Source organism: Nuphar pumila, chromosome 5 (assembly GCF_984573655.1).
Source record: "Nuphar pumila chromosome 5, dmNupPumi1.hap1.1, whole genome shotgun sequence".
Classification (NCBI taxonomy): Eukaryota; Viridiplantae; Streptophyta; class Magnoliopsida; order Nymphaeales; family Nymphaeaceae; genus Nuphar; species Nuphar pumila.
In genome coordinates this window covers 45,939,888-45,958,008 of record NC_143253.1, presented here as the reverse complement: position 1 = coordinate 45,958,008, position 18,121 = coordinate 45,939,888, and the positions used below count along the sequence as shown (strand labels likewise).

General features: G+C 38.5%; 1 protein-coding gene across 2 annotated transcripts; it reads left to right on the top strand.

The window, feature by feature from the left end:
* Positions 1–9,131: 9,131 nt before the first annotated feature.
* Positions 9,132–17,430, top strand: LOC149837502 (putative multidrug resistance protein). 2 transcript variants are annotated; one of them, XM_090007399.1, is made up of 7 exons: positions 9,132–9,368; positions 9,600–9,654; positions 9,766–9,944; positions 11,048–11,505; positions 13,583–14,123; positions 14,631–15,509; positions 15,742–17,430. In XM_090007399.1, the coding sequence occupies exons 1-7, from the start codon at positions 9,135–9,137 to the stop codon at positions 17,107–17,109; spliced, it is 3,714 nt and encodes a 1,237-aa protein (XP_089863525.1). In that variant the 5' UTR covers positions 9,132–9,134; the 3' UTR covers positions 17,110–17,430. The 2 variants fall into 2 exon arrangements, with proteins under 2 accessions (XP_089863525.1, XP_089863526.1); XM_090007400.1 differs by lacking the exon at positions 14,631–15,509.
* Positions 17,431–18,121: the final 691 nt, after the last annotated feature.

The following is an 18,121-nucleotide window of genomic DNA, read 5'->3' as shown; positions in this document are numbered from 1 at the left end:
AAATAAATTATACTCTATATGTGATTCTATCATGCTCATATGTGTTCTAAGGAAGTAAAAAAATTATATATGAGATTCTATCATGCTCATATGTGTTCTAAGGCAGTAAAAAAATTGTATATGTGATTCTATCATGCTCATATGTGTTTTTAAGACAGTAAAAAAACTTATATGTGATTCAATCATGCTCATATGTGCTCTAAGGCAGTCAAAAAAACATATATATGATTCTACCATGCTCATATGTGTTCTAAGGCAGTAAAAAAACTTTATATGTAATTCAATCATGCTCATATGGATTCTAAAGACAATAAAAAAATTGTTTTTGTGATTTTATCATACTCATATATATGTGCTCTAAGGCAGTAAAAAAATTGTATATGTGATTCTATCATGCTCATATGTGTTCTAAGGCAGAGAAAAAACTGTATATGTGATTATATCATGCTCATATGTGTTCTAAGGCAGTTAAAAAATTATATATGTGATTCAATCATGCTCATATATGTTCTAAAGGCAGTAAAAAAACTTTATATGTGATTCTACCATGCTCATATGTTCTCTAAGGCAGTAAAAAAACTGTACATGTGATTCTACCATGCTCATATGTGTTCTAAGGCAGTAAAAAAACTTTATATGTGATTCTATCATGCTCATATGTATTCTAAGGCAGGCAAAAAAATATATATGTGATTAAATCATGCTCATATGTGTTCTAAGGGAGACAAAAAAACTGTATATGTGATTCTATCATTCTCATATGTGCTCTAAGGCAGTCAAAAAACTTTATATGTGATTTTATCATGCTCATATATGTTCTAAGGTAGGCAAAAAACTGTATATGTGATTATATGATACTCATATGTGTTCTAAGGCAGTCAAAAAAATAGTATATGTGATTCTACCATGCTCATATGTACTCTAAGGCAGTCAAAAAACTGTATATGTGATTCTATCATGCTCATATGTGTTCTACGACAGGCAAAAAACTGTATATATGATTATATCATGCTCATATGTGTTCTAAGGCAGTCAAAAAAACTTTATATGTGATTCTATCATGCTCATATGTGCTCAAAGGCAGTCAAAAACTTTATATGTGATTCTATCATGCTCATATGTGTTCTAAGGCAGGCAAAAAATTGTATATGTGATTATATCATGCTCATATGTTCTAAGGCAGTCAAAAAAATTGTATATGTGATTCTACCATGCTCATATGTGTTCTAAGGCAGTCAAAAAACTGTATATGTGATTCTATTATGCTCATATGTGTTCTAAGGCAGGCAAAAAATTGTATATGTGATTATATCATGCTCATATGTGTTCTAAGGGAGTCAAACAAACTGTATATGTGATTCTATCATGCTCATATATGCTCTAAGGCAGTCAAAAAACTTTATATGTGATTCTATCATGCTCATATATGTTCTAAGGCAAGCAAAAAACTGTAAATGTGATTATATCATGCAAATATGTGTTCTAAGGCAGTCAAAAAAACTGTACATGTGATTCTACCATGCTCATATGTACTCTAAGGCAGTAAAAAAACTGTATATGTGATTCTATCATGCTCATATGTGTTCTACAACAGACAAAAAACTGTATATGTGATTATATCATGCTCATATGTGTTTTAAGGCAGTCAAAAAACTTTATATGTGATTCTATCATGCTCATATGTGCTATAAGGCAGTCAAAAAACTTTATATGTTATTCTATCATGCTCATATGTGTTCTAAGGCAGAAAAAAATTTGTATATGTGATTATATCATGCTCATATATGTTCTAAGGCAGTAAAAAAATTTGTATATGTGATTCTACCATGCTCATATGTGTTGTAAGGCAGGCAAAAAAGTGTATATGTGATTATATCATGCTCATATGTGTTCTAAGGCAGTCAAAAAAACTTTATATGCTATTCTATCATACTCATATATGCTCTAAGGTAGTCAAAATGACTTTATATGTGATTCTATCATGCTCATATGTGTTGTAAGGCAGGTAAAAAACTGTATATGTGATTATATCATGCTCATATGTGTTTTAAGGCAGTCAAAAAAACTGTATATGTGATTTTATTATGCTCATATATTATTTAAGGGAGTCAAAAAACTGTATATGTGATTCTATCATGCTCATATGTGTTCTAAGGCAGGCAAAAAACTGTATATGTGATTATATCATGCTCATATATGCTTTAAGGCAGTCAAAAAAACTATATATGTGATTCTACCATGCTCATATGTGCTCTAAGGCAGTCAAAAAACTGTATATGTGATTCTACCATGCTCATATGTGTTTTAAGGCAGTAAAAAAATTGTATATGAGATTCTATCGTGCTCATATGTGTTCAAAGGCAGTAAAAAAACTGTATATGTGATTCTATCATGCTCATATGTGTTCTAAGGCAGTAAAAATATTATACTGAAATATTATATAAAAGGTCAGTATTGATAAACAAAATATACTGAAATAAATTATATGGAATGCACCTAAGTTAAGGCAATCAAGGTAATATAAAATCTAACAACATGCAATACATCATATGAAACTTTCATACCTGAGAGTCACCTGCAAACGAAGCTCCCCTGTTCTGCAAAAAACTGTTGAACTCATTCCGAAGAATGTCGGTAATTGTTTCATGGAAGTAGTCACGCATTGTGTCCTTAACAATCTGACATACATCCTCCCAAGAATCAGTCGGATGCTTGGAGTTGATATTGACGGGAGAAGTCTCTGAGTCATGACTCGAGGAAGCAACGACTGGTGAGGTGTTCATATTACTCCCAAACCCGAACACACAACCCTTTTTGGGTTCACCTGCTGTAGTCACCCATGTTGCATGATCAAATGATGAATGCTGAGTAGAGTCATCGCCATGTCGCTCTACCATTTGTTGCTCATATGACTCCTATAAAATAATGTTTACAGTATGAATTAATAATTAAGAATTACAATGTTTATGATAACGTGTATATTACAATGATTATTAATACAATAAATACATATAATTGTCGTTCTCGCCTTCTCTGATACGAACTCTCCTGTGGTCTTACATTTATGTGTTTGAACAAACACATCCTTGTATGGCACAATGTTTTCTTTTTCTGCTTCCTGCGAAGTGAAATGATAAAAGATTTAGTTAACATGTTTGCAATAATACTTATAAAATTGATTTGTTTATATATTGATGAGTTACCATTTTCTTCATGTGACACTCAAAAGTCCTAGATCCACCTATGTATAGATGGGCTTCGAGCATTTTTGCTCGATTTTGTGCAGCTTTCGCTGAGCGGTTTCGAAATGCATCCACAACCCACTTGTCACACATTGCATCCCAAACATCTGACCTGATAGTAGGAGGTTCATGGCCCTTACACTGCAGTAGATCATCTATCCTGCCAGATGCTTTTCTTGCTGCAGTCTTCATATTGTGCAGTTGTCTGCAAATCGATTGACAGTCACCTTCTGCCACACCTTCCTTGCATCATGTTCCTCCATCGTAGTCGTGAAGCGATTTAAAGCCTACAAATATTTTTAGAAAGTTAGTAGACATGACTATAACAAATAATTAAACATGAAACACATTAACTATGACAAACAACTATATACCATGAATGAGGACCACAATCCGTCTATTACCTCTTTTGGATACTCTTTCTATTGAGTGATCGGTCCTAGTAGATGTTGAACTAGTGAATTCCTAATATCGTGTACTACTTCTTGTGGCTCGAACCTCGTGCTGCACATGAATTGGTACATAATAAATATCAATATACAATATTTATAAGATATACAATAAGTGAAAATAAAATACTTACGGTCGATTATCGATATACACTATTTGAATGAGTCTTCTTGTGCCCGACTAAGAAGTCCCTGCATCCTGTGTTGGCTCCTGACTTGTATGATCAACTGGTGTAGGTGGGTCATGTACAAGAGAAACTTCATCTGTAAGAAAATATGTTAGAAATATCAAACATGTACCTGCAGCAAACACACTCCAATATCCTGCTAACTACTACCATGCCTAGCATGAAATCCGAACTTCAAAAATAAGAACACTTCTATTCTCATACATTAAAATCATGCTCAGCATGATCTCCAAACTCCAACAAAGCAGTCATAGATATCAACAACTAAGTGAGTGTGTGAACAGTAAAGTGTTGCATCCAATAAATTAAATAATATGTGACGCGCTTGCATCACTTACTCACTATGGGTATTTACCCGATTTGCATTGTTTTTGTCACTTACTTACCACGAGTGGCGGGGCACAAGCGAGATCCGTTGAGAAATCTGCAAGAGACACTGTGTTAAAATGAAGTCACCCTCTGTCGAAAGGAAAAAATTTAGAATAAATATCGAAGTCAGACGGGATTTTGGTGAGGCGCAATGCCTCCCAGACATCGACCACCTCTCCATTCGACCCAACAGATTTTCGAGTTTGGCCATCCAGTCAGTAGGCTAGTGACGTACGACAGCGACACGAGGTCTCCGGAGGCAGTGATCATCCCCTGGAGCAACAGGCACGGGGTGATGTTGTGGTTCAAGAACAAGGCAGAGAGGGCGACCCCCTGTCGAAAAAAAAATGAGGCAAAGGGTCACCCCCCTGCCGAAAAAAAGAAATGAGGCAGGGGGTCACCCCCCCTGCCAGAAAAAAAAAAGAGGCAGGGGGCGACCCCCCCTGCCAGAAATAAAAAATAAGGCAGGGGGTCGCCCCCTTGCGCGAAAAAAAAAGAGGCAGAGGGGCGACCTGCTGCCAGAAAAGCAGGGGGGCGACCCCCTGCCGAAAAAAAAAGAGGCAGGGGTCCCCCCCCCTGCCGGAAAAAAAGAGAGGCAGGGGGGAGACACCCTGCCCGAAAAAAAAATGAGGCAGGGGGGTCGACCCTCTGTCGAAAAAAAAATGAGGCAGGGGTTCCCCCCCCCCCTGCCGGAAAAAAAAATGAGGCGGGGGTGGGGGGGGGACCACCTGTTAAAAAAAAATGAGGCAGGGGGTCGCCCCCCCTGCCGAAAAAAAAAAGGCAGGGCGGCGACCCCCCTGCCGGAAATAAAAAACGAGGCAGGGGGCGACCCCCTGCCGAAAAAAAAATGACACACTTACTTGGGAGATGTCGAGCGGCGGGTGGGGGCCAACAGGCGGCGGAATGAGGGGCGATGGGCTGGGGGAGGGACGGGCGACAAAACGGGGGGCTATGGGCCGGGGGAGGGATGGGCGGCGACGGGCGGTGGAATGGAGGGCGATGGGCCGGGGGAGGGACGGGCGGTGGACCGGGGAGCGACGACGGCAGGCCGGGGAGTGCGTCGGGCGAGAGAGGGCGACGGCCGGGGGAGTGTGTAGGGCAAGAGAGACGAAACAGGAAAGAGAAAGAAGGGTTCTGATTAGGGATTTACTGGAAACTTAGCGATGGATTTGGCGACGGCCTAGTTTTGTCGCAACTTCGTCGCAAATTTACATGACCAGTTTGCGACAGAATATTTCCATCGCTAACGTCGTCGATACGTAGCGACAGAAAAATCTCTGTCGCTAAATGTTGCGGGTATTGCAACAAAAACCTGACGTCGCTAAGCTGTCACTAATTAGCGATGGATTTGGTAACGAAAGTTTTATGTCGCTATTTTCGTAAATATTATGGATTTTAGCGACGAATTTCTTTCTCTCGTTAATCCGCCGCAAAGTTGCAATGAAAAAATTTTGTCGCAAGCTTCCATCGCTAATGGTTATTTTTCTTGTAGTGTTAAGACATTGGACAAACAAACAAACATAAATCATCTACAACATAAATAAATATATATATAACTATAACAAAAATCATATACATAGTAAATCCTAAATGGTAAATTTGATGATAAATATTAAATGAAATACAAAAAAATATCAACAAAAATTACAAAACACAAATACACATGAGGCTATTAAATGATCATATCTATAAATAAAGAAAAATATTTAGAATGAAATAAAACAATATGCATATATATGGGGTAACTAAAATATGTTTACTGGTATGAACTAAGATTTTCATAAGTTTTTTACTTTTTTTTCAAATTTTCACCATTCGGATGTGATCTAGACACTTGGTTTTATAGAAATAGACTCTTGGATCATCCAATTATGATGTATAAGAAGAATCTTTTAAGGGTAGAAAATCAATGACTTAGAATTTTCATAAATATTCAAGCATAAAAAATAACATTTTTTATCCGATTACGATGATCCAACAATCGATTCCTAGCAAATGGATCATGTTGAATGCATCTGCAGGGTTAGATTTACAAAAAAGAAAACTATGAAAATCTTGATTCATACCAGCAAACATATTTGGTTGGTAAACATATTCTAGATTCCCTATATATATTGTTTATATGAAACTCACCTTTCTACTTAACCTAGGAAGTCAATGCAAAGAATACTGCAACCTCATCGAAATACAACCAAAAATATCATAGGAATCATTGTAAGGAAAAAAAAATATGGAGGGTTCTAGAGAAAAAAGGTTAAGGTTCTTTCTAGAAACAAACGAGAAAAAAAAATAAAATGAACAAAAACAACTTTATATATGATTTCACAAGCATGCGAATGTAAGAAAATTCACACGCCAAAAATTTACGCAGATCGTCCTATATTTGTGGATCTCCTTGAGAACTAGTTACTTAGAGATCTGCATGGTTTATGTGATCTTTCTACTATATATGCAAATTTAGTGAAATATTTGTGAGGTTTCGACAAGTTTTAGTTATATGAAGTTCATAGATATGGTTATGTGAACTTCGTACTATATATGCGAAGATAGTTTGTGAAGTTTTAACAAATTTTAGTTACAGAAAGTTTACAAATATGGTTATGCGAATTTAGTAGAATATTTGTGAAGTTATAATGAATTTCAGTTGCAGGATTTATATAAACTTCATATTATATATGCGAATTTAGTAAAATATTTGTGATTTTTTTAGATTTCAATTATGATGTAGGTAGCAAATTTGGTTATGAGAATTTTGTATTATATATGTGAAGTTAGTTTGTGAAGTTTCTATAGGTTTCAGTTACAGGAGATTCGCATATTTGGTTATACGAACATCATACTATATATGTAAATTTAGTGTAATATTTTGAAAGTTTTGATAAGTGTCAATTACAGGAAGTTCGTAGATATGATTATGCACGAATCTACCTTTTAGTGAGAGTTTGTGATACCCAAAAAACATATCAATATATTGCACAAACTTTAGAAGGTTCGCTTGTGTGAAGGGTAAAATGGTTCTAAAGAAGTCGAATATTTGTGAATTTGAACATCGGGAAAATTTTAAAAATTATAGAGAATTTCGAGAAATATATCAATTTTGTTGTATCAGTACAGTCATTTTTCGTATATATAAATCGTCATAACTTATGGTAGTGCAATCCTTGATTCACATAGGTCTAATCTTAAAAAAAAGGAAATAACTTTAGATCACATGTTTATTGTCATGTTCTCCTTTTCTGTTTTCATACTCCAAAATTGGCTCCAACATGATGTTTTGGGTCATTCTTCATGGATTGTAAACCGTGGATTTTTCATCACCTTGGAAATTGAATTATATATGATTAAACTACTTGCTAGCATAATAAATAAATGATGGTAATAAACACATCCATGTGATTTGATCTATATTTGATGGCTAGATCGTGCAAACAAGAATGTATAGCACCATGTGATAACTCATTATATTTTTCTCTATACATAATGATTGGTTGTTTCTCGGGCATCTACTCTATGTTTGAGATATTAGATGCTGAGAGGAACTTAAATATCGCACAACTGTTAGATCTACTTTGATCTAATGGGTAGTCTAAGATATAAGAGAGTAGGTGCTTCAGGAGCAACCTATCATTACTAAATACATCTCTACAGTTAGATATACCATTTGTTTATGCAAACAAGAGTGTGTACCACGGTAAGGTATCATGGTACATAACCACCTTATATTTTCTCTCTCATACACATATATATATATATATGTGTGTGAGAATAGGGACTTTGCTGTCCTTTTTTCTTAGGTCACAAGTTTTGCTTTTATTCTTTTCTTGATCTAAACCATTAGATGTGTTTATTATAAAGAATATGTATTTAGTTAAGATTTTTTATGCCCAAATGTGTATTTTAAAAAAACAAAACAAAAATCAATGGTTGATATTATATTAAAATTTGATGATAAAATATTTATATTTTTATCAAATCAATTTAAAAGAAAACTTGTTTCTAAAAAAATAAGCAATGATAAACACATCTAAATGCTCAGTTCAAGCAAAAAATACTTGAAAGTAGATTTTTAGAGGGTCCTAACTAGGGGTGGCAAAACTTGACACGACCCGCCAACCCGCCTCTTAGGCAGGTTCGGGTTTGGAAAAAATGAACCCGTTTAATTAACGGGTCGACCCGCCTAACCCGTTTATTAAACGGGTCGGGTTCGTGTTAAGGGTATGCCAACCCGCCAAACCGACTGACCCATTTAATAAATGGGTTAGGCGGGTGGGTCAACCCGCCGACCCGCCAACCTGGCGACCCGACCCATCATCCTGACCCGCCAACCTGACCCGCGAACCCGTTTACCTGACCCAACTCATTTATTAAATGGGTTGGCGGGTCATGTCAGGTTACCCGTTTATTAAACGGGCCGGGTTCGTGTTTGCCACAGCCGACCCACTTAATAAACGGGTCAGGTTTGGGTTGAGGTATGCTGACCTGCCAACCCGTCGGGTCGACCTGCCAACCCGACACGATTGCCACCCCTAGTCCTAACCCAACCAGCATAATCCTCTCTCTCTCTCTTATATATATATATAATATATATATATATATATATATATATATATAAGAGAAAGAGAGAGAGAGAGGCAATTAGAATATCAATGCATCACACAGCTTTTTGAAACCTCTTTTTTAAAAGCTTCCCTAGCGTCACTAATGACGATCAGCCAGTAACATAGAAAGTCAACATCGGGCTCTAGTGTCTACATCGCTTTCTCTCTCCACCCCCCACCCCACCACACACACATCTCCCTCCTCCCCTCTGTCTCTGAATCTCTACATATAGAAGCGTTGGTGGCTTGCATGCTTAGAGAGGGGGAAGCCTGGGAGGTCTTGAGAAGATGGAGAGGAGGAAAAAAGATGATGAGTCCAAGCCCATGGGAGTGGCCTCCATATGGACCATCTTCAGGCATGCAGACACTGTTGATGTGTGCCTGATGGTCCTTGGCCTTCTTGGAGCAATCGGGGATGGGCTATCCTTGGCCATTATGCTGCTAATAACCAGCAGGATCATGAACAACCTTGGCAATGGCCCTTCCAATGATCCCTCGTTGTTCACGAGCAAAATCAACCAGGTATGCAACAACAAGCCTCAATGGGATATATCCTAATCTCTTCTTCTTTGGCACATCCATGGCCGTTGGACTCTTCCAAACAGGCTGATCACAAAGCAGTATATTGAATTCAAGAATCCCATGATTTGATAACTTTGGTGGGACTATATATTTCATTCTTTTATCATTTGTTGGAAAGAGCAAAATATTTCTCGAGTTTAATTTTTATTCTCTTTCCTTTTCCTTTCTTAGAATTGTGAGGCACTCTTGTACATGGCTTGTGGTTTATGGGTGGCTTCTTTCCTAGGTAAGTCAAGCACCACGCAAACTTTATTTCATGGAATCCATGTGGAGACTGTTCTTTTTTTTCTTAACTTTGGGATTTGGTATATGAAATGTGCTTTTTTTATTATTGAAGAGGGCTATTGTTGGACAAGAACTGGTGAGAGGCAAGCCTCAAGAATGAGAGCAAGGTATTTGAAGGCAGTGCTAAGGCAAGAAGTGGGCTATTTTGATCTCAAGGTGTCAAGCACATCCGAAGTAGTTAACAATGTTTCAAGTGATAGTTTAGTCATTCAAGATGTGCTCAGTGAGAAGGTATTCTTCTTCCAAATGATTGAAAACATAGGACACATTTGCAAGCACTTTTCAGAAGTAATCTTCTCTGAGAAATTGAGTCGCTTCCTCGACCCCGTCACTCCTATTCTCCCCCAGTCTGAGAATCTTTTCTCTTCTTTTTTTTTGTATGAGAGAATCAAATTTCTCATGTTTGCAATTACGTGAGAAAATGGTTCTCCTGATGATCATTCTCTCAAAACTTTTGAGAGAATGATTCTCATTGGTGTATAAGCAAACGTGACCTATTCTCCAAATGGATGGTAGGGAGGGTCTCATTACTGAGCCTGGGGCTAACATGGCTCAATGTGATTCCCATATTTGATTTCCATATTTAATGATGAAGTTGGAGTGGATCATGGAGCCCATGTTGCAACCAAGTTGCAAACTATGAAAGTCCAATCCCTGGTGGAGTCAACATTCTGCATAGCACCATGGCATACAAAAAGTAGCAAACTCACACCGTCAGTTTTTGATGGACTACAGCACGCTAAATATTTTGGGCCTTTACATATGCACCAAACAGTTTTAAGGGTATAAGATGGCCCAAGCATTCAATTTAAATATTCAATTGAAAAACTCATAGAACAGAATAAAGTGAGCGATCCATAATCCTGCAAGTGTATGAGGATGCTTTAAAAATTAGGTTTCAATCTCTACCGTCGATTTGGTCTAGTATGACCAACCGATATGACCATTTTTTTTTTCACCTAACTTATCAGCTATGTGCAAAAAGCTGCCCAGTATTTCAACTATTACATTTAGTTGGTTGCTTTGTCCATTTATGTTAAAAAAACACTCCAGTTTTAAAATTGATTTTAGTCAAACTAAATGCTAAAATGCTCTCATTATTGATTTCTTTAATATGAAAGAGCATAATTTTAATTATTTGTTAAAAAATAAAAAGATGAAAATGTCATTTTACAATTCAGGCAGGTATTTGAACAGAATTGAAATAAAGGAGATGGTTAAATGTAATAATTGAAATGCTAGATGGCTTTTTATAATTAGATCGTAGGTAATGGGGCCTTTTCTAAATTGCTCTACCATTTTCAATTCTTAATTACATCTTTTATGATTAACAGGTACCAAATTTAATCATGAACGCGTCAACATTCACAGGGTGTTACATAGTGGCATTCCTGTTATTATGGAGGCTAGCTTTAGTGGCGCTTCCATTTGTGATATTCTTGATAATACCAGGATTAATGTATGGGAGGATCTTGATGGGATTAGCAAGAAAGATGACTGATGAGTATAAAAAGGCAGCAATAATAGCAGAGCAAGCAATATCTTCAATAAGGACAGTCTACTCATTTGTAGGGGAAAGCAGGACCATGACTGAGTTCTCCAAGGCACTAGATGGCTCGGTCAAGCTGGGGCTTAAGCAGGGTCTGGCTAAGGGTATGGCAATTGGAAGCAATGGGATAACTTTTGCTATATGGTCTTTCATGGCTTGGTATGGGAGCAGGCTGGTCATGTACCATGGTGCTCAAGGAGGGTCGGTCTTTGTGGTTGGTGCTTCTATTGCAGTGGGTGGGCTGTGAGTCTCTCGCTCTTTGATGTGCATGAGTGCATGCATACACACACACACACACACACACACACACACACATATATATATATATATATATATATATATATATATATATATATATATATATATGTGTGTGGCGGTTCTGTACCATGATACCATACGGTGGTACATACTCTTGTTTGTATGAATTTAGCCACCAAATAGTAGATCTAACCATATAGATGTGTTTAACATAGTTTATTTATTAAGTTGAAAGGTTTTATCATGCCAAATACACTACAAGCTTCCATATTTAAGACAGTAAAAAATCAACGGCTCACAGTTCATGAAAATAAGAGTGGTTTAGAAATAGTATAAATCTTCATATTTTAGCCAACTTTAATACATTAAATTAATTAGTAAATAGAATATGACAAACATGATCCAAAAGTTATTTTTTGTTTTTGGAGCTTAGATCTATGTGAATCAAGGGTATACCACAGAACCACCATAGAAGCCCTCATATATATATATATATATATATATATATATATGATCCAAAAAACATGATCCAAATTAAGCATTATTCCTATCAAATAAACTGTGTTGAGTACATCCATTAGGTTTAATTGAGAAGATACAACCTACAACCATGATTTCTAGTATGTGGGGTAGGTCCTCTAGGAGCACAGGTCCATATATAAGACTTGTGCTCCTAGAGGACCTACCCCACATACTAGAAATCATGGTTGTAGGTTGTATCTTCTCAAGGATGTACTCAACACAGTTTATTTGATAGGAATCATGCTTTGGATCATGTTTTTTTGACATAAAAGTAAGATTTTTTAAGTCATGAAATTTTGATATATTGCAAGCCATTGACTTTTAAAGTTCTTAAAAAGCATATATCTATACTATAATCACATGATCCAAAACTTGTTTTCTACTAAATAACCCTCATAAATCATATCTATAGGGTCTGACCAACAAAAAAAGTTTATGAAAGTTGAAAATCTAAAGCTTCTATTAGGTGAGAGTAGGTACTCGGGGAGCACCCTATCATTACCGTGTGTGTGTATATATATATATATATATATATATATATATATATATAGCCTCCTAATTGTGTTTGCAAAACCAGCCCTCAAAATATTTGGCTGAAAGGTGCAATAGTATTAAAGTTTTGCACCAAAATTTCCTTTTCTTTCCTGGTTAATTTCCAAAACACTCATGAATACTTATGCCTGGGCTGCACGCAAGTGCACACGCACACTAGAAAACCAGCAAGGTGACACTAGCCGATCCAAGAGACGAGCTTTGTTTTGTTTGGTTAAACTAGGTGCAAAATCAATCCAAATATATGAGCAACAAGTGTATCTTTGCAAAGAATCATCGACCTTTTCTCAGGTACTTACTGGATATTAGTACATGAATATATCAGTGTTCCAGATAGTGCCAAACCCATCAGTTTCCCAATATCATACTATAAACTGTAAGTAGATAGACAATCGTGTACAATGAAATATATGTGTGTGTGCACGCATTGGTATAATGTCTTGGTTGTGAATACATATAAGTGGTCAAACATTATAGCTTAATCACAACTCTTAAGGCATGTTTGGAAGCTGGAAAATTCTTATAGGAAAAGAAATTTTTTCCTATGATAACTTTTATAAACGAGAAAATTTTGCTTGTTTTTAGCATGAGAAAAACAGAGTGAAAAATATGAGAAAAATAAGAGAGACCTGAAAATAGTGGTGGATGAGAGGAAGATGAAGATGAAGGAAGCCCTTGTTGTGGCAGCCCACGGAATGAGTTGTGAATGAGGTCCCTAATGCAAAAATATTTTTTGATAGGAAAAACTCCTCCATACCTCTCTCGGGACTTCTTCTATAAAAAATCATACTATTTAAAAAAACTTTCCTTTAAAAAAAATTGTCAGTTAGAACGGTTTGAAAGTTATAATTTTTTTTCCTAATTTCACTTTTGGTACTATTTTCTCAGTAAGAAACGTGCCCCTAAACTATATGCCTTCGAAAATTAATCACTATCATCTATGTCTATGAGTCTGTCCCTTCTCTTTCCTAATCGTGTTTGTTCACAGGTCTCTGGGTTCTGGACTTTCAAATTTGAAGTACATATCAGAAGCATGCTCAGCAGGGGAAAAAATCATGGAGGTGATAAAAAGAACTCCAGAGATTGACTCAGACAACATGGAAGGAGTGGTTCTGAGGGATGTGGTGGGTGAGATTGAGTTCAAGAATGTGGAGTTTTCTTACCCATCAAGGCCTGGGACACCCATATTTCATGACTTCTCTCTCAAGGTTCCGGCCGGCAAGACCCTCGCATTGGTCGGAAGCAGCGGCTCCGGAAAGTCTACTGTGATTTCATTGCTTGAGAGGTTCTATGATCCACTTGGTGGGGACATCTTCATTGATAGGGTGAGCATCAAGAAGCTGCAGCTCAAGTGGCTCAGATCACAGATAGGGCTGGTGAGCCAGGAACCTGCCTTGTTTGCAACCTCCATCAAGGAGAACATCCTTTTTGGTAAGGAAGATGCTACCATGGAAGAGGTTGAAGCAGCTGCCAGGGCTTCCAATGCCCATACTTTCATCTCACAGTTTCCACAAGGCTATGACACACAGGTAACAAACAACCTTACCATCTATGTTACAGAGACTCTACTTTACTCGCGTGTCGTATCCCCTTACATGCTATTCCTGATGGAAAATTATACAAGATAGCGTGTCACGTGTCCATTTTGCCATGTGCTTGTGGCATAGTCTACCAACATCAATATTTCATAGATTTGTTTTGGGGTGACAATTGGATCAACCCAGGTAACAGATCCGAGTAGGTCCATTCGGGGGGCTAGTGAATGAAACAAACGAATAAATATAGTTTGGCATTATATTTTTAAAATTGAAGAGTTGATTGTATCCAACCAAATCAGTGATGGATTGCAATTGCCTAGACCAAATCTATACCACCAAAATTTATTCAGACCCAAGTTTGGTCTAGGTATTTTTCAGCTGGACCATCCATTTCATGTGCTAGATCCATAACTTCCAACGACTTTGTGCTAACTTGTTCGATCTTGTAGAGAGTTGACATGGTTTTTGGCATTGAGAAACTTGGTACTTCAATTTTAGGTTGGGGAGAGGGGCGTGCAAATGTCTGGTGGCCAGAAGCAAAGAATTGCCATTGCCAGAGCCATAATCAAGTCACCAAGAATCCTTCTCCTAGATGAGGCGACGAGTGCACTGGACTCGGAGTCAGAGAGGGTGGTTCAAGCAGCCCTGGACCAAGCAAGGGTAGGCCGGACCACCATCGTGATCGCACATCGTCTGTCAACAATTCACAATGCTGATGCCATAGCAGTGGTTCAGGATGGCCAAGTTATGGAAATTGGATCCCATGACTCCTTGATAAAGGATGAGCAGGGATTGTATTATTCATTGTTGAGACTCCAACGAATGAAGGACGAGGAAGAGCAGCACTCTTTGGCTCAAGATAGCATGGTAGCTACAAGTGGTAGTATGAGTGGCAGGATGCAAAGGCTGAGTAGGTCTAGCTCAATGAACTCGGCCGTGTCAACGCAAACCGAACAAGTCATGACTAAAGCTTCTGAGCCTCCACCTGTGCCTTCAATGAGGAGGTTGTTGCTCATGAATAAGCCAGAGTGGAAAGAGGCAATGGCTGGTTGTATTGGTTCCATTGCCTTTGGGGGAATACAACCACTGTACTCCTTTGCTATGGGCAGCATGATCTCAGTCTATTTCCTCCCTAGCCATAGTGAGATTAAGACAAAAGTCAGGACATACTCACTCATCTTCCTTTCCTTGTCTATCTTCTCATTCCTTATCAACATGCTTCAACACTACAATTTTGCGGCAATGGGCGAGGCTCTTACTAAGAGGGTCCGCGAGCGTATGCTCTCAAAGATGCTCACTTTCGAGGTCGGTTGGTTCGACCAAGATGAGAACTCTAGTGGTGCCATATGCTCTAGGTTGGCTAAAGATGCTAATGTGGTATGTATTGACCTCTATGTTTCTCCAGTTGGTAAAGATAGATGGCATCATATGAAACTCAACATGACTAGAACAACACTCATGAAGTGTTTTTATCTTTCTTCGACAATAATCTTAGTATTAACAAAGATGTAGATATAGTTAGCATATTTAGTTCAGTTGTGCGCATGTCAAGTATAACAACAACAAAATTTGAACAAAAAAATTGAACCACTGTTTTTAACTTTTGCAGGTAAGATCCCTAGTGGGTGATAGGATGGCTCTTATGGTCCAGGCGACCTCTGCTGTGACCATAGCATGCACTATGGGTTTGATCATTGCATGGAGGCTTGCCATCGTCATGATCGCAGTGCAGCCCTTGATCATAGTGTGCTTCTATACTAGAAAAGTGCTGCTAAAGAACATGTCTAAGAAGGCGATCCGGTCACAGGATGAGAGTAGCAAGTTAGCAGCAGAGGCTGTGTCCAATCTTCGCACTGTGACTGCCTTCTCTTCACAAGATAGGATTCTTCACATGTTTGAGCTTGCACTGGAAGGGCCCAGGAGAGAGAGTGTCAAGCAGTCCTGGTATGCTGGGATTGGACTGGGCACATCCCAGAGCTTGATGATCTGCACCTGGGCTCTTGACTTCTGGTATGGAGGTAGGCTCATATCCCATGGCTACATAAGTGCCAAGCAACTCTTTGAAACATTCTTGGTCCTAGTGAGCACGGGCCGGGTCATAGCTGATGCAGGTAGCATGACCTCGGACCTAGCCAAGGGTGCAGATGCAGTAGGCACAGTATTTGCAATCCTAGATCGGTACACCAAGATTGAACCCGACGACCCGGAGGGGTACAAGCCTGATACAATCCAAGGTCAGGTGGAGCTAAAAGATGTGGACTTTGCATATCCATCCAGGCCAGACGTCATCATCTTCAAGTCCTTCTCACTGAGACTAGAGGTTGCGAAATCGACAGCATTGGTCGGACAGAGCGGGTCTGGGAAGTCGACCATCATTGGTTTGATAGAGAGATTCTATGACCCGATTAAAGGGACAGTCAAGATTGACGGTAGGGACATAAGGTTTTACAATCTAAGGTCACTGAGGAAGCACATAGCTCTAGTTAGCCAAGAGCCTACCCTGTTTGCTGGGACCATAAGGCAGAACATAGTCTATGGTAAGGAGAACGCAACCGAGGCCGAGATACTAGATGCAGCCCGGGCCGCTAATGCACACGAATTTATTGGGACGCTAAAGGACGGTTACGGCACATGGTGCGGTGACCGTGGGGTGCAGTTATCAGGGGGGCAGAAACAGAGGATAGCCATAGCTAGGGCTATTTTGAAGAACCCAACCATATTGTTGCTAGATGAGGCCACCAGTGCCCTAGACAGCCAGTCTGAGAAGGCAGTGCAAGAGGCACTAGACAGAGTCATGGTTGGTCGAACCAGTGTGGTTGTGGCCCACCGGCTTGCCACAATCCAAAACTGTGATACCATTGCTGTGTTAGAGAATGGGAGGGTGGTGGAGAAGGGGACCCACAGTGCCTTGTTAGCTAAAGGTGGGTCTTACTCTTCCCTTGTCAAACTGCAACACAGAACCAATGGCAACAACTAGGTGGATCTGAACCTTTTCTTCTTTTGAGAAAAATCCTGGCTCAAGAGAGAGAGAGAGAGAGAGAGAGAGACCAACTTTTTGGTTGCCCAAAAAATCTGGTAAACCTCACAATAGCACTAATGTAAAAGACGGATCATCAGAACCAAGTTAAAGGGAATTTTATGTCCATAGTAGCGTAGGGTCCATGTTATTACTTTTCGTAGTTACTTTGAAAAATGAATTATAATGGTGGTACATGCTTGGAAAACGAGTTAATAATCTTGTACTTATAAATATTAAATTGGTATCATGAATAATGCACCTGGTTGCTAGTTGCTACCACTTGCCAATTGCCATCTGTTACCGAGGGTTTCTGAGTTTTCGAGTCACCAACCTTAACTTGGGATTGGGAATCAACCCTTTTTTGAGTATGGAACAACTCTCTGGTTCTGAAGTCAACAGTCTTTACATTGAAAAATGTGCTCCCATAGAACTTAGAGGACGTTTGAATAGCTTGGTTAATTGCATTGATTTTGGTATATATGGGGCCCAGGCCAAGGTGATGTATTCAAAGGATGAATCTGACCTCTACCCTTTTGTTTGATAGGCAAGCTTGGGGTTATAACAACCATACAATTGGGATTTGAACTTGAAACTTTCCAAGACATGGTGACGTGCACTGAGGAAAGTTTCGGGCCAAAGATTTTTTAATCTCAGATTTATATTTGAAATCTGAGTAATCAAACGCCCATTGAAAGAACAATAGGATGATAAGAGAGGGCCAGGTGGGAGGCGACGCTCTGGCTAAATTGGTGAGTATAGTTAGTGTATCCCACCTAGGGATGTAAACTATTCGGATTCGGGTTAGATGTGGCCTAACCAGATGTTGGCTAAACATGGTAAAAAGCTCACACCAAATATGATTTTTCACATGTAACTGGTTTTGGATATCTTTTAAATCCAAATTTTGATAAGATCAAAACCATATCGGTGTCCAATTATAATCATATATGGTTTTAGATTACCAAATCCC

Coding starts and splice junctions, on each gene's coding strand:
- LOC149837502 (XM_090007399.1), top strand. CDS start 9,135: ATGGAGAGGAGGAAAAAAGATGATGAGTCCAAGCCCATGGGAGTGGCC. Junction 9,655..9,765: donor ATGGGTGGCTTCTTTCCTAG/GTAAGTCAAGCA, acceptor TTATTATTGAAG/AGGGCTATTGTTGGACAAGA. Junction 15,510..15,741: donor TGGCTAAAGATGCTAATGTG/GTATGTATTGAC, acceptor TAACTTTTGCAG/GTAAGATCCCTAGTGGGTGA.